The sequence below is a fragment of the Ammospiza nelsoni genome, chromosome 6, assembly GCF_027579445.1.
Source record: "Ammospiza nelsoni isolate bAmmNel1 chromosome 6, bAmmNel1.pri, whole genome shotgun sequence".
NCBI lineage: Eukaryota > Metazoa > Chordata > Aves > Passeriformes > Passerellidae > Ammospiza > Ammospiza nelsoni.
In genome coordinates, this window is record NC_080638.1 from 43,512,670 (window position 1) to 43,529,682 (window position 17,013).

General features: G+C 41.2%; 1 protein-coding gene across 1 annotated transcript in view; it reads left to right on the forward strand.

The window, feature by feature from the left end:
* The window catches only part of NRXN3 (neurexin 3), a 703,958-nt gene that overhangs the window by 42,461 nt on the left and 644,484 nt on the right, over positions 1 to 17,013 (forward strand). The window contains exon 4 of the mRNA XM_059474030.1: positions 2,293 to 2,676. Coding sequence (XP_059330013.1) covers positions 2,293 to 2,676 — 384 coding nt within the window. The remainder of the gene's footprint in view (positions 1 to 2,292; positions 2,677 to 17,013) is intronic.

The following is a 17,013-nucleotide window of genomic DNA, read 5'->3' on the forward strand; positions in this document are numbered from 1 at the left end:
GATCTTAAATGCACTGTTCATCCAAATTACTGCCATCTCGTTGCAGGAGTTATTGCAGGGTACAAAACACTCAGAAATTTAGGTTGCTGTCTAGCCTATTTCTTGTTCACCATATCACCATCTTTCTTTGGGTTTTGCACGCCACATTATCCATTATTTCTTGTCTTTTGGGGGTTTCTTTATCTTTGTGGGATTTGCACATGTTCGTTCTCTCCACAGTAGCATCTGTCTAGAGCTCAGCCCTCTTGTGTTTTGGTTCTAAGCTTTAGAGTAATATGTACTCTGCAGGCTGCTTTTGACAAATACCAGTGGAGATTATGGAAAGAGAGTTGTGTTCCCGTGGCTCCATGACATGCTGCTTGTGTGACAGTATGTGTATTGTCACATTTTCTCTTTCCTTATTTTATAAAAGAGAAAATGCCTGTGGTGCTTCAGCTTGTTGATACAGAATGATTCATCAAATAACTGTGGTTCTCTTTGAGCCTTTAATTTGTAATGCCTCTGTTGCTTCTGACACTCTGCTGCCTCCGATATTATTCCTCAATTATTGTGGAAAATCACACAGATGGAATATCTTGTGTCTGTGTCACATATGCAATTCTCTAAGAAGATACCTCTTACAGCTGAAGAAAAGGTGTGTACATAACTGTACTTTCTTACAGAGACAATAGAGTTAACTCTATTAACTCTCCTTCCTTATTGTAGGGGTGTCTGATAAAAATCCAATGATGTGGAATTAATCTTAAAGCTTGGATAGTGTCTCTGAAGACAGACTGTCTTAATGACAAGGCAATTCAATGTGATGATTTATAGCTAGGGAGAGCAAATTGCTGATTTTTAGATGAGTGTCTGGTGGGCAGATATCCCTATCACAGAAACTGCTGAATGCTCTTCAGAAGAGTACGCTGTTCTGGAATGTGTGAGATGTACATTATGTTCCCTGTTTTTCTTTGGATGCACTGTCTGACCTTAAACAAGTCACTTTGCTTTTCTGTACCCGTTTTAAATATTCTGATTATATTTCTGTATTATATGTTCTGATTATTTTATGTGCTGGGGCAATTTCTTGAAATATATGAGAATGCCCTCAATGCAGTATGCCCACATTTGATTTGGAGCATATGGAATCATCACAGTTTTAATAATAACTGTTGTTCACATATAAGTTTGTCTCTCTCTTTCTCAATTTTCCTGTATAAAATGGAAACTAGAAAACTTTCTTTGTAAAGCTATACAATATTTTATTTTGTGACAAACTTCTGGAGATTTCTATTTCAGTTTAGACTTTCTTCAGGATCATGTACAGTTGAGCTTTGAGTGTCTTCAGTCTGGTAAACCTCTCTGAGGTTTCTCTTTCTGTGTTCAACCATTTTCTATGGAGTTGGAGATTCCCTTATGTTGTGGCTTAAGAAAGGTACTCTCCCATTCAGTGGTCCTGTTGAGACTCTGCAAATCACATTGCTCACTTGCTTCCCCTGGCCGTGCCTCTCCCAGCTACTGCAAAGAATTCCCTCTGTTCTGGCTGGAACCAGGACATCCTACTGCAGCTCATGTCTCTTGCCACTACGAGTTCACAGTGCTAATTCTTGTTCAAGGTTCAATTTGTCTGCCATATCTCCCAGTCCTTTTCTGCAGAGTTACTCCTTAGCCAGCTGGTCATTAGCCTCTACTTATGTGTGAGACTTCTGTGATTCAGGTCTTGTAGGACTTTGTATTTATTGGTTTTGATTAACAACAAACATTGTTATCAGTCCTGTGCTCCACCTTGCAATGGTTTCTCTAAATGGTAACCCAATGCTTCCTCCAATGCATTAGCCATTCTCTCCATGTCATTTATAAACGTGTCTGTGTTGGTCCAGGTTTGGAGGGATTGGTGAAGTGTTTTCTGAAAGAGCTGTATAGTGGGGTTTTTTGCATGTCTTTTTTCTCTCCAGTCTTTATGCCATCAAACTCCTGTGTGTTTTCAATAAGTTTTTGCTTTGCTGGATGAATACAATTGAATAATGCTCAAATTTTAAATGCTCTTATTTATCTATTGAATTATTATGCTTCTGACTTTCTAATGCAATTTGGGGTATAGACACTTGATTGGTTGCTGCACAGAAGTACTTAGGACCTGTGGATCAGGAGGAGAGGGAGCTGTGAGAGACACTGTTAAAATGCCATTTTGGTAGTAAAGAATCTTCACTCTGCTGTGCTGAACTTTAAACCTCACTCAGTTACTGGGAAAAAAATTAACTGAACCGAGTCTGTAGTTGAAAGTGTTGATGTCTCCTTATCTTCCCCTTTTAGGTACCATATCAGTGAACAGCCGACGCACACCGTTCACCGCTAGCGGGGAGAGTGAGATCCTGGATCTGGAAGGTGACATGTACCTGGGTGGGCTGCCAGAGAACCGGGCAGGACTCATCCTTCCCACAGAGCTCTGGACAGCAATGCTGAACTACGGCTACGTGGGCTGTATCCGAGACTTGTTCATTGACGGCCGAAGCAAGAACATCCGGCAGCTGGCAGAGGCGCAGAATGCCGCCGGGGTCAAGTCCTCCTGCTCCCGCCTCAGCACCAAGCAGTGTGACAGCTACCCCTGCAAGAATAATGCAGTCTGCAAGGATGGCTGGAACCGCTTCATTTGTGACTGCACTGGCACTGGCTACTGGGGTAGAACATGTGAGCGAGGTAAGCTGTGTGTTCTGACTTCAGGTACACAAAGCTGAAGGTGTGTGTGACAACAAGAACAAAATCCAGTGTTCCCATAACACTATCCCTTGCCCTTGTTGGTCTTCCTAATGGTAAGTTCCAGTCCCCACAGTCAAAAAACTTTCTTCTCTGATTTGTTTCCTTCCAGTCTTTTCCACCCTCATTTCATGAACTTACTTGGCCACTTCCCTCCCTAAGCCTTCTGAAGATCCTGTCTTCAGGTTCCAGAGTTTCTTTAGCTAAGTATGGTTTGTCTCCTGAGGTGGAAAATGCAACTGCATATGAGAAGTCTCAAACAAATTACTGGAAACTGTAGCAAGTGTGAAATCTAGTTATGTAGCTCTTTCCTGCATGAGATGAATCCCAGTTCTATCTGGGCTTCCTTTTTTTTTGTCTAGTAGAATTTCCTTGATGGCCGTTTATGAGTAAAGTCAGCTAATGGGATAGTGTTACAAGCAGTGTGTCTCCAAGTTCAACTCTGGTAAGGCAAATCTGGAAGAGATTCATGGGAGAGTCTCTGCATCTTGTTGATACTCTTACAGATTGTGATTTAAAGACAGATGATTTGGAGATATGAGGCCCAGGTGATGCTCGTGTAGGCAGGCACATTTTCTACGTGTTATAGATCACATGCAAAGGATTTACCAATGGAAGATACTTGAACTATGTATTTCTCAAGTACATAGGTAGTTCCATTAATTGTTGTTATCTTTTTAATGTTGCTGCCACCATCAGAAAGAAGTAGGTGAGTGGTTTTACAGAAAAAGATGGGGCTAAGATCAGTTCCAAAGCACTCCCAACTCCCAAGAAGGTGTTTTCTTATATATTATTTTTATATTTCTGTTAATATCTGGCCATTAGCATTGCATTCAGGCTAAACTGCATTCACAGTACACTCAAGAAATAACAGTAAACCATTAATAGTCTTTGGGCTTTCAGTCCCTTCTTTATATCACCTCACTTGGCACCATGGTGATAGCATGTGTCTTAGAACTCAAAAGTCAGATATTTTTGAACTTGCGCTATAAATATTTGAGCAACACCTTTCCCATTTAGTGCATTTTTAAATATTAATCATAGTAGCATGCCAGTTATGAGGAAAAACATGAAATTTAGCTACATTGCATAAAATGTTAGGCATAATTGAAGTTTGGAATTTATTCACTCTACAGAGGATTTTCTTCACTGCAGAAATTTTTTGTCAATGACCAAAATCCTTCCTATATGGATAGGATTTTTAGATTTTCAAGTACAAGATCCGTGATTGTTTATAGAACTGCTCACCGCCAGAAATTCATTGCATGCTGCCCTAAGCAGCAATAGTAGTTAATTGCCAGTGGGCCTTAAAACAGCTGAAGCATCAACACTGCCATCCATGCTGGGAAAATGTAAGATTGGATGAAAATGTAAGATTCATGGGCATCAGCTATGCCAATGTCAGCTCAGCCATTCTCTCTTTTGAATACATAGGATTTGAAAATTCTGGGAAGCTTCAGATAGAAGTTTCCTCGGCCCTAGCCTTGGGAATTGTTTTTGCCAGTTGTTGTGTGATTAGGTTTTATACAAACATGATAAAAGGAAGCATTACCATAAATGTATATCGTTCCCCCAAAAATTGCATGTGTTTGCCCTTGGTCTTTATTTAGTATTAGGAGTGACCAGCTCTGTGATTCAGGACTTTGTGCAGTCTGTCTCATGCCCATCTCCTAGGCCTGGCTCTCAGAAGAGAATCCAAAGCTAACAATGACATAAAGAACAGGGTTCATGTCATGAACCTTTATATAGCGATGTTGTTAGCTTTTACTGTTTTAGTTGTCAGTGAAAATAAATCAGTAGGTTAAAGGCATGTAAGCATTTTAATTTGGGAGAAATGAATATCAAGTCAGGCCTGAGATCTGTAACTTGACTGTGCTCTGGTGTGCATCACTCTGAATTAGGGAGATACATTTATGAATTAATGTCTAGCACAGGAACTTGAGGTCATAATAAATATGTTTTAGAATCTGAGTGTATTTAAGGTGAACAGAACTGTGATGAAACAGTTCAGGACAGTAAAAAAGATGTATGCAAATATTCTAATCCTGAGAAACTAATTTTGTCTGTAACTACAAACCACAGATCCACTGGACTAAACCACTGCTTTAGTCCAGTGCCAGGCAAAACATGGCACTATAATCCCTGATGCTCCTTGGCAATGTAAGAAAGAGCTCACAGGGAATAAATATTTGAGACTGGGTAAGTGAAAAAATTTGTACAAGTTGAAGTACATTTGAGTCCAGAATATTTATGTGGTGTTACATAGGAGCTTCATACTGCTCTGATATAAATGCTTAACATCAACAACTGCCTTAGTGCCCACTGATTTTGCCTCCATAAACAAAAAGCATTGCAGACTACCAATGATGCTTTTCATTCTCCTGGTCTGACACCCAAGGATTACTTGAAGTCCTGATTACATCTGGTCTGTGATTCTAACACTGTTGGAAGGAGAAAGGTTGAGATGGAGCCTGGGAAGGGAATCAAAGTGAGGGATGCTGCCATGCCACGGTGCCACTGCTGTGTAATGACTGATGAGCTGCTACAGGACTGGGGGGCAGCTAGGATGGTGCATAAGGGTAGGAATGAAGAAGAAGGAGCAGGCTAGATCTTCTAATATGGGACAACTTCTGTGATTAGTTTGCCATCCCAAAGTGAGGGATGGCAAACTTTTCCAGTTTGCCATCCCTCACTGTTTTCTTACACTTCTGTCCTGCTAAAAGAGGAATGTAACTTCTGCAGCCCAAGATGTATGATCAAGGGTTAAGGGGCAGGAGATTCTAGAATGAAGAATCTCCTGTGCTTGGTGACTATCAGGAAAATCAGTCTTTATCACAAAGCAAAGCACATACTTAACATTAGTTAAAGTACTAAAAATAGGAAGGACATACGTACAACTCTTGGAAGAGAAGGAGATAATTAATTTGTTGTTGATGGTAAAGTCTACCTCCCACCTTCCAGGTGTAGGATTTTTACATTTATAATGCCGTATTTCTCATAAATTTTGTACTTTGTGATATGAAGGACATTATACATTTAAAAGGGACTAAAAAGGACATTAATTGTGTCAGCTAGAAAAGAAGTCTGAGTTCCTTTTATTCATGGTGAAACAATACAAATACATAGTATTCAATATGTCACTTCTATATAAAGCCTGTGGGGGTTTTCCTGTCAATGAAATAACACCTCCTTGTATTCAGCCAGTTACACTGGATGCAACATAGACTTTGGTCACAGAGGTCTGCTCAAGCCTGTGCTTTTGTGCAGATAGAGAAACATTGCTGTAACTGGAGTTTGACAAGGAAGAGAACAGAAAACTGCTACCAAGGCCTCAAATTCCTTCTTACAATTCCAGTATCTAGTCATTATTTTGGTATTGGCAGTGATGTAAGCAGTCAAATGTGCTAGCGGTCTGAAAGTGCCATAGTTTCTAATAGTAATGTAGTTTCTCCTTGGGTTATTGGAATTTCATGGAAGAGATGGGGCAAGACATGGAAAAGACCAGATTGTGCTTTCATGGGCCATAAGGGCTCAGTGCCAGGCTGTGAGGCTGAGCAAAGGCAGCAGCAAATGCTGGCAGTTAGTTTGATATGGTCCCTGTTTCACTTTCCACCAGAAACTGTGATGACCAGGTAACACACTGCTATTTTCTTAAATCCTTGCTTCTCATCCTCGGTCACCTTTCCATAAAGGTTCTCTACTTAGCAGTCTAACTCAGTGTGACTGTGTTGCAAATGTAGTAAAGAAAGGCAAGGAAAAGAGAAGAAGCTGATAGACAGGACACAATTCCCCTTGCAAGTGATGCTCTGACTGCTTTGCAATGTGGTAATGATCTCCCCTCCCCTGCTCCCTGAGCTCTCTTGCACTGCTGTTAAATATGGTGAAGAGAAAGATTTAATCATGCCAGAAAGACTCCTAAACTTAATTTAGTTTTGGATAGCTCTTAAATGAATCACAGGCACAGTGAAGTGGATTTATGATGAAAGTTATAATTGCAAGTGCATGCTGAGACTTTTTACTGAGTTTGGTAGTTTTGGGTTGTGGTGTGCTGGGCATTAGTGAAAAAAAAAACCCCAAACCTTTGTGCTTATTGGAATAAGATCCCAATATTGCCAGATGGAACGTGCCTGGGCTCATCTGGCTCTTGCTGCTTGACCAAGGGTGGCAGCTGAGGTGGTTTCACCTCAGAGACACCTTTGGCTAGCTGGATGTTGCAGCTGGGTGCTTGGGACAAGTCCAGGCAAGCAGGAGCTCAGGTTTACCTCTGGTGAAAAGGCTTTAGGTGACGGTGAAGGAAAAAGGAGATGGGTCCTGCTGGAGGGTTTTGATCCAGAGTTTTATTCCTAGCACACAGACCTCTGAATGCAGCAACAGCTCCAACAGAATCAAGTCGCCGGGTCTTTTAAGCCTGGGGGAAGGGGGAGGGAAGGGATAGGTATGCCACCATCCAGGTAGGAGGGGGGAAGTCTTAGGGGACAAGTGACACCTGGATAGCCCAATGTCCCCAGGGCTGAGAAGCATCTTTTGAACTTTGCCAATCAGACAATGCCCTTGCTGGAATGTTAAGACTGACGGACATCACTTGGCAAGGGGGAGGGGAAGGGACAAGTTGTTGGCACACCTGAGGGAGGAACTGGGATAGCTGAAACAGGGTAATAGATCACACTGCAATAGGTGCTTGTACTGTTGGTAGTACTGAAACATTATTGCATCCTAGCGTTTTAAAAAGAGTAGAGTACCAGAGAACAGTGTCTGCAGTGCAGCCTCTCTCTTCTGAAGTACCTTGTTTCAACAGGTCTGCTGTTCTGCTGCTCAGTTTGAAAAAAAAGGGCCTAAAATATCTGAAATCCCATGGGAATGCTTCCCAAATGCTTTCTAACCATCAGATGCCGGGCTAACTTTGAGGTAATTGACAAAAAGGTTCCTCCAATGTGATGGATGCCATGCTTCCTTCTGTTACATGTGAGCTGCCTGTCCAAACTGAGCCTAAGAAGAGTCAGGGTGAGTTGCGGGTCATGTCAGCAAGGGCTGGAGGACTGTTGCAGACATGCAGGAGGGTGGGAAGTGTGGATTTGTGCAGCAGTTGTGAAGGATCTTTGGTGGGTCTTTTTAAGTACTTAATGTCTTCTTTACCCTTTGCCTTGTAATTTGTTAGTGTTTGACATCAGTTACATCAGGTCATTGCAGCTCCCTGTAAATTGCACTTAAGATTTTAGAGGTAGGAGCTGGTATCTGGCTCATGAAGGATGATGTACTACTTAGCTGGGATTTCAAAGTACCCTGGACTTCTCTGAAAAGGACCTCAAAGTCCTGGCATCAACAAAGCAGGAGGAGGGGAATGTGAGTTCCATTCAAATTAGCTGTTTTCTGTAGCTACAGTGAAAATGCTTTGGGCTCAAAAGGATGCATGAGGTCTGTTTGGTGGGTCTTGAAAACTCTCTGCACCCTTTCCTTCTACTGAAACACTGTGAGAGTGACTGCAGAAGACAAGAGCGCAGGGAGGACACTAAGCAAAAACAACTGAAAATCAGATTATTTTAGGCCAATATGAATAGAATGTTGTTGACCAGTCACTTTTTAACGTTTTCTCCTACTTAAATTATTTGACTGCAGTTTGCTTGGATTTTTTTTTAAATAATTATATAATATTGGAAAAGGCAGGCTGGTATGAGACTTTGGTCATTTAAGAGTGAAATAAAAGACATTGAGGTTTAGATTTTAAACCTCAGAAGGTATTTGCTCAGAACTGGATCCAATCTGAGTCCTTTCCAGGGAAAGGGGGAAAAAAAAGGCTTGTTCCAGCCATTTCCTTTGCTGAGCTGCATTCAGTCTTTATTGCAGAAAGACAGAAATATCCCATTCTGGTTCTTCTCCCAGGGGCTGGAACCGGTGCTTGTTTCTCTTGGCTCACAGATGGACAGCTAACATCCTGAGCAAAGCAGCCTTCTCCTGTGTTTTGTGGTAAACTCTCTGTGAGCAGCAGCACATCTGCTGTTAACAACAGTGGTGTTGAGCATAGGGCTGCACATTTCATTATCTGCCAAGTACCTTTGCAGCAGTGTTTACTAAGAACAGTTTAATGACAATACACTTCTTCCCATTATGTATGCAATGAAGGGAGATGTTGTAAAATTACTGGTAATAAGAAATGCTACAGAACCATTTACTACACAGGAAAAGTGCTGCGTACTTTGCTGTCTCAAGCACAGATAGCAAGTTAGATTTCTTTTTAATTTTAGTGAAGATGTTTGATGATAATTGCATCTTAGAAGGTTTGTTTAAAGCAACTCATAAGTGTTGATGCTTTTTGGACTGTCCAGATCTTCTGAGTATGCAGTGAAATGCTAGATAACTGCTGAGAATAGATTTTCCTATAGGACTGATGGTTCCCAGGAGAGATGGACACATTAGGAGAAAAGTCTTTGCTGCAGTGTTTTTAATTATTTTAATTCTTGTTTGATCTTGAACAGTTAAAGACTTAAGAAAATAAAAACATCAGAATAATTCTTTTGATTTCATTATATAAAGTAGGATGTTAGAAAATAGGTCTGTTCTAGACCTCATCTGTTCACTGACTTGCTAGTACCAGAAAGGTCCCTATTGTAGTTTCCCAAATTGTTGCCAAACGGCAGAAAAAAAATTCCATCTAACTTTAGCAAAAAAATTCCATACAATCCCTTCAACACCCATCTCAATTTGTTTCTCACTAATTTTATGGTAAAAATTCCATTAAACATGATCTGAAGAATGTTGACTTTCCTAAGAGCATTTTATGTGAGAAGTTTATTTTCTCACTTGCCATCAATCCATTTGTAACACTTCGTGGCTGATCCCTTTGTGGCTGGCCCAGACAGTTACTACTGTGGAAGATGCTGTTCACAGTCCTGCTCAAGAAACACCTGGCTTTATGTGATTAGCTCCCTTGTATCTCTGCTTAGAAACTGACTGTCTGACCAGAAGGCAACTGTTTGTTGCATAAGTGCTGGATTATTCTGCTTATTAGGCTTTTATGTATCTTCCTTCTTGTAATTCTTTCCTTATCTTCTATGGGATACTTCTGTGCTAACATTCAAACAATTCCCAAGATGCTCATTAGATCTTGTGCTAGCTCCAGTAAGGATGGTGGGCTTGTAAGGGAGGAGAAACAATGTAAAGGAGCAATTTAAAAGTCTGTCACTTTTGTGGATTTACATTATGATCCTTGCCACTCATTATAATTTTTTTGTCCATAGATACATACATTCAGTCAAAAGCCACTCTGAATGTATGTGCTTTCCAGGACCAGTAACTGCATTTGTTGCACTATAATACCTTTGTGGTATCCACAGTACAGAAGACTGTGCAGTTAATTCTGCAGTCAGGGTGATTACATCTGCTTGTGAAAAGACCATTTCATGGGTTTTATGCAGTTGAGCTTCAGCTTCGAAGAGTCTCACTGATGTGACAATCTCCAACAGCATCTGCTGAGCAGCTGGAAAATCTGAGACCGTATAAAAACCAACTGATTGTCTCTCCTGTATCGTATAATGTTATGGGTATGATTTTTTAATCCATATGTTCCTCCTGTTTCTTCATCCTGATTCCATCATCGTATGCTTTTGATATTTAAGGCCACTCTTGACTTCCGTGCTGCATGTGAATTTGTTACACTCCAGGTGCTCTTCATCTCATCTGAATATGTTAGTTGGTGGCACAGAAGAAGATAATTTCTGCTGTTTTCCTCTAAACTTCTGTACTTCTGGCTCTTTATTGCTGAGTGTAACTTTCATAAGGTCCTTCCAGTTCAAGAAATATGCTTACCCAAAGCTGTATGATTTTGTGTACTGTCAACTCCTGTAAAGAACACTAGAACAACAACAAAAAGAGATGTTGATGGGTAGGTAAGAACATTTGATTAATGCTTACAGAACATGATACTTTTATTAGTATAGGCCTCTTCTACAGGGCCAGTATTATAGTGATGTTTTTGTTTCTCTCGCGGTTTATAAATGACAGTTCAGAACAATGGTTTCTCCTTAATGTAAGCCACAAAATAAGTCAAGGCACAAAATGTTGTTCAGATAACTCAGATTGAAGGACAGCTTGTCCCAGCAGGTCAGTTTTGCCTGAATATCACAGTGTCATGGTTGAACCCCAGCCAGCAACCGAGCCCCAAGCAGCTACTCACCCCACCACCAGCAGGATCAGGGAGATAATCAGACTCAGGGGTTGAGATAAAAGCAGTTTAATAGCAAAAGCAAAAGCCGTGCATACAGGCAAAGTGAAACAAGGAATGTGTTTACCACTTGCCATGGCAGGCAGGTGTTCAGCCATCTCCAGGAGAGCAGGGCCCATCACCTGTAACAGTGACTTGAGAAGGTAAGCACCATCACTCCAAATCTCTCCCTCTTCCTCCCACTTTCTGTTCTGAGCATGATGATGCATGGTCTGCAATGTCCCTTTGGTCAGTTGGGGCCACCTGTCCTGGCTGCGTCTCCTCCCAGCTTCTTGTGCACACTCAGCCCCCTCACTGGTGTGGCAGGACAGACAGCAGAAGAGGTCTTGGCTCTGTGTAAGCCCTGCTCAGCAATAACAAAAACATCTATGTGTGGTAAAGACTGTTTTCAGTACCATTCCAAAGCATAGTCCCACACTACTCACTGTGAAGAAAATTAACTCAGCAAAAACCAGAACATAGGGGAAGGCAGGTTTACTAAAAACTTAGATCATATGAAGAGGTAATTCATCATGAAGGAAGGAAAATACATTTTTACCTTTTTATTATATCTTTTCTGTGTTACTCCCTGCAAGACACATGGATGGTGTGTTATGATTCTCCCCCACAAAGACAAGAATAACACAGGTTCTTGTTAATAGATCCTTTTGGGTGGATTACAGTGAAAGGACACTGAATGGTCAGTGCTTGAAAATATGCATGTAGCAGTTTTGGTTATTATCTGTAGTAATATAGCAGCATGAAAGCATAAAAATATTACTTAAGAAAATGAATAGGGAAAGGAAAGCAAGAGAAAGAAAGGATAAGAATAAAAAGATATATTATCACCATCTGTAAATTCTTTTTTTTTGAAATAATGATCTTGATCTGTTAGGATATTGGGGAAGACACCAACAAAACACAAAGTCCAATGGCTTAAAGTTAAGTACACCCTGACTTCATGAGAATACTCAGGTACCTCCTCTGGGAGGAGGAGGTTGCAATCCTCTGGTGGAAGGCCACAGAAATGAGTCTGGGGATGCCTTGAGGGTTTTTGATGGTTTATGTTCCCTTCTGAGCTGCCTCTGACATCAATAGGTCTAAATGTCAATGTGACCCTCCCCTGGAGGAGGGGTTGGGATGTGTGAGGGAGAGCAATTTGGCATGATGAAAGACACCATCCTGTCTCCACAAAGCCTGCCTCTGGTCAGCCTCAAAGCCTAGTTTGCAGCCTCCAGGCAGAGACAGTTCACCCTCTCCATCTTATGCAGACTAGGCATTACACAGCCAAAAGCTCCCCTCCTTCCTCCAGGCGTGCAAACCTGCCTCAGCAAAGCACCATGGCACCTCCCCAAATGGGCAAGTGTTTTGAGTCAGTAATTGTTATTAGTCAAGTCTCACAGTATGTTGCATGGATGATCCAGAATGAGCTTAGTATGAATATGCACCACATCTGTTGTAGTTTGTCCTGAGACTAACTGTTGACACTGGGTTCAAGAATTGCTTCAGACTACCTCTGTCTTTGAGTCTCTTACAGCTTAGTGGCTGAACTCAGTCCCTGTGGCTTTATGCCCCGCTTCCTTTCCATACCCTCCAATCAGACCAGTTTGTGTTTCTGCTGAGACTACCAATTGTCCGTACAATTAAAGGGAATATCTTGATGGAAGAGGCCAGGATGAAGTAGATTCATTTGTCATGAAAAATTATTTCCAATATTTAAAATTACTATATAGACCTTGGAGATGTTATCTGTGAAATTAGCTTTCTCTATCTCCCTGCTTTGCCTAGTCAAAGCCATCATGCTTAAAGGCAGGCACTGGCACAGTGCATTTTCTGTCTCATTTCTTTTCCTCTATTCATCTCAGGGGAAGAGCAAAGACTTGGCATTCATGATGCTCCCTTAATTGACTCTTTCTGCATGTGGAGATAGGCAGTCATCCCTTGGACACTTTGATTGATTGGATGAGGCTATTATGTGATATGGAAAGGATATGCAGCAGCACAGCCATCACCACAAGCATAGAAAGATCTTATTTGGTGGCGTATATTGGCTGCCCCCAGTCTGCTTGGTTTGTCTGTCTTGTCTCAAATGCAGCTATCTCACAGAGCAGCCCACAGGGTGGTCCTCGTGAATCCACTGCCATTAGGTACCAGACTCCAAGGCACGGCGGCATGGCCCTCCAGAGGGAAACCCTTCTCACTCTCACTGCTAAGGCATCTGAGAATGTGTAAAGGAAAGATAATAGTAATCATTTTTATTTCTTCATAGAATCCTTTTTTTCCCCCTGCGTAATCGAGAACAAGAAGTTAAAATTGGAAGATAAGATGCAGAAAAGGGAAACTTCATCCTCATGAATCAAATCCTAATAAGAGTTTCAGAACAACTTTCTGCTCAGTGATGATTATAGGCAGTGAGTTGGTAACAGATAAAAGATAAAACTTAGGAGATATCCATCACATTGAGGCAAAACTCCTCCCACTAAAAGGACACAGTAGCAAGGAGGGTGTACAAGAAAAACAGCACCATAATAAGTGCTGTTGGTCTCATAATGCTTCCATTTTTTTATATCCTACAGTTTTTGACTTCTGAAGTTCTGCCTGTTAGGGTGAGGTCCTCTTGTGGTCAGCCTGGACCCTTTGGGTTACCTACCACACTAATCTTGTGTTCTTGTGAGCAACAGAATTTTTCCATTTCTGAGCAAGGAGATCTTGTAATTCTTCATGTTGTGGTACTGCTGAAGGGAGTGAAAGGACAGGGAAGGTTGAAGGAGATTACTGTTGGAAGTTGTAACAAAGCACCAGTTTAGGATGCAAACAGTCATGTGGAATTAGTTCAATCTGACTGCCCCAATACCCACAGGCCCTATTTCAAACTGCTGAGAAAGAAAAAATATGGTATTTTAAACAGTGTTTTTTTTTTTTTAAATCCACTACCTTTCATTAAATCAGTAAAATGGAAAATAACAATTCAGGCCCTCAGTTGAAAAGCATGTTATATTGACAGCTCTTGGAGCCCTAGGCTTGTACTTAGAATGAGAAATATATAGAGTACCTCTCCTTTATATACCTTAGTCATCTCTTGGAGAAGTATTTGCATTAGATGTTAGGAAATAGGTCAGTCTTTCTGACTTGCTTAGTCTTTGGTAGAGCTACAAAGTAGAAGGGTGAAAGGAGGAACTCTTCTTCTCTAGCTCCGATTTCCTTTCCTTTGTGTGTGAAACTGCTGAAGACAGAGAGCCATGAGGCAGCTTAGTGCACCCAGCCTGGGGAGCAGAGCAAGGCTGGAACCAAGCAGAACAAAATGGAGTTTGTGCTGTGTGTATCATCTGCCACATCAGGACAAGATCTCCCCCTGAGCAAGTGACTGGCAAAAAGCATGTGTTTGCTAAAGAATGGGAAGGAAGCAAGAATGCAGAAGTAGTCTCAAGTATTTTATAGTTCTGTAATTTTTTTTAATCTCTCTGTTGAGAATCTTTGTGACCAAAGAGGAAAAAAGATCAAAGGAAAGGTTTTTTGGCATGCTAAGGAATTTCAAAATATATAGAGCCTCTGCATGAATCTTATTGTACTGATTCTGGTTCCTAGAAGTGGAAGCCTAATAGTTCAGTACCCAGTCACAGAAATGTTCAGGATTCCACCATTTTATTACCATTTCTTCAGTGAAGATTTTTTCTGTTGCAGTCTGATTTTTTGATGCAAGCCCCACAAATCACTGCCACCCCATTTCTGCTGGTCAGCTGTCATGCCCAATTTGTGCAAATTTCCTTTATTCTACATTTGCATTTGATTGTTCTGTCCTCCTGGAGGACTGGCCAATGATGAATTTTAACCTTTCTTTCCCTGTCAAGTATTACTGGAGTATGATTTAGCACTGCATCCAAGGTGCTTGCCTCAAAGTTGTATTTTTAATAATTCCATCTTTTCTTCACGTTAAACATGGGATTGGTCATCTGAGGGTATGAATAAAGTAAGGCACAGGTAACAGTTGGCAGTTCACTTTTCACTGGTCCCAGTGTGATGCTGGAAGCACAATTATGGTATGAAGGAGCTGCCTTTAGCCTCCTTCGTGAAGGAGGTGGAGATTGACTCCTGTTTCAGGCTGTTGCCTGCCTTTTACTTAGGTGACATCATGATTCTGTATCTTGTTCAAATTCTTATATGCCATTCCCCTAAACCTGCCAGATTCCTTCTGCCACCTTCCAGTTTGATCAAATTTCACATTCCTGTCTGGTGCAGAAGAACTAAGAATGTCCTAAAAGATTTCTTGGGATGTAGGAAAAGGGGACAAGAAAAGAAATGAATAGAGCTTTTTTGAACAAAAGGCTGGTATTTTTGGGGGGGGTGGGGGGGGGGAGAGGTGGGGGTCATTTTATAGCCTGCAAGTTTTTTGGGTAAAGTAATTATGGAAAATAAGAAGGATTAAAGTAAAGAGAAATAGAAATTATTTATCTTGACATTTTTAAATGCCTCACTGTTTTCACTTTATCTTTTAATTTTTGTATTTAAGTCAAAGCACTTGGGCTGCTTTAAAAAATAATCAAAACATAAAGGGACACTACAAATGGCCATGTCGAAGAGTAATGAATCCAGCAGACAGAAGGACTTGTGTCCAAATAAAAAAGGCAGAAAAGTGTAGGCTGGAATTGGTATTGACTGTGCAATGTGCACAGTGCTAATGGACCTGCAGAAGAAACAGGAACATTGCAGCCATAAAGTGAAAACCTCGCCCACTGTGAATACAGATTAGATTGGGAAAAACAGTGCTTTTATGGGGCTGCTTTTGCACACATGGCCTCTTGAGCTCACCTGTTTATAAAGTCAGAGTGACAGGATGTAGATTAGCAATCAGTATCCTCATTTAGCTATTTCTCCCTGACTGATTTACACTGCTGTGATTTCTTTTTTCTTTTGTCTTTTCCTTCTGGCTGGTGACGATTTGCTGAGCCCATCAATTCTCTTTTACACTGTTTTTTCTAGAAGCTGTAAAAATCAAAATGCAGATCACTTACCTTTCTTTGTGTGTCCAGGTGCGTGTTGCCTACAGTTCCTACCCTAGTCTGTGCCACCAGCCAAGGCTCAGTCAATAAATCTTCAAGGAGGAGCAGCTTTGAAACAGCTGCCATCTCCCTTTTGCTGTGAGTTGGTTTTCCTAGACACCTTCCACTCAGACTATGGAGAGATGCTTGATCTGTGTGCTCCATCAAAGTGTTGGTCAATAAAATCCTATTTAACTGGGTGGCACCCATAACTTTCTTTTCCCATGTCAATCCCTTGGAAGGCAGTGTCCTGTTAGGCACTGAAGAGATTGTGCATGTCAGGAACTGTAGTTCAGCATCTCTTTGGGTGCCTGCAGGTAACTGTGCTTTTTTCTGCTTCAGCATTGCTTCTGGATTACACACTTGAGCAGTTTGCTGGTGAAGGCTGCCTAGGGGAGCTTCAGGACAGGAAGGAAGAACACTCAGAAACAGCCAGGAGTGGGGGTCCTGGCATTAGGCTGCTTGTGTTTGGAAGTGAGATGTTTCCTGTTCTGGCAGTGCACTGTAATCCATTTGAAACATGGGTTGGCAGTGAACTTTAGGCTGTTCTCTGCCATAGTGTTGTGGGACCTGCCAAATCTCACAGTATTACCTCTCTCTCTGTAGAAGCCAGGGACAGAGGCTTGGGTGAATTTTTGTACCTCTGCATACAGATAATTAATGGAGGACCCTTCAGACTTAAAATGAGCGGACAAGGTCATAGCTGGGAGAAAGCCAGGAAGTTGTGGACATCCCTACCTGTCTTTGGGCTATTAGAATATGCTAAATAAATCCACATTAAACTATTAATAAGGATGCAGATTGATAATCCTGTACAAAAAAGTTCCATTTTTTCCCATATGCAGAGTATTTGAGATTGACATCATCATAATTTTATATTTTGGGAAACTGTGATATAGAACTATTAAGGCACCTACAGTAAGAGTCAAGATTACAAATGTAATTAGCCACAGACCCTGACTCTGAGAAAATTTCATTTACTGGGATTTAAGTGTCTGGATCTAAGATATTGCCTAATTTAGTCATTAGACTCTTAGCGCACTAAGCTAC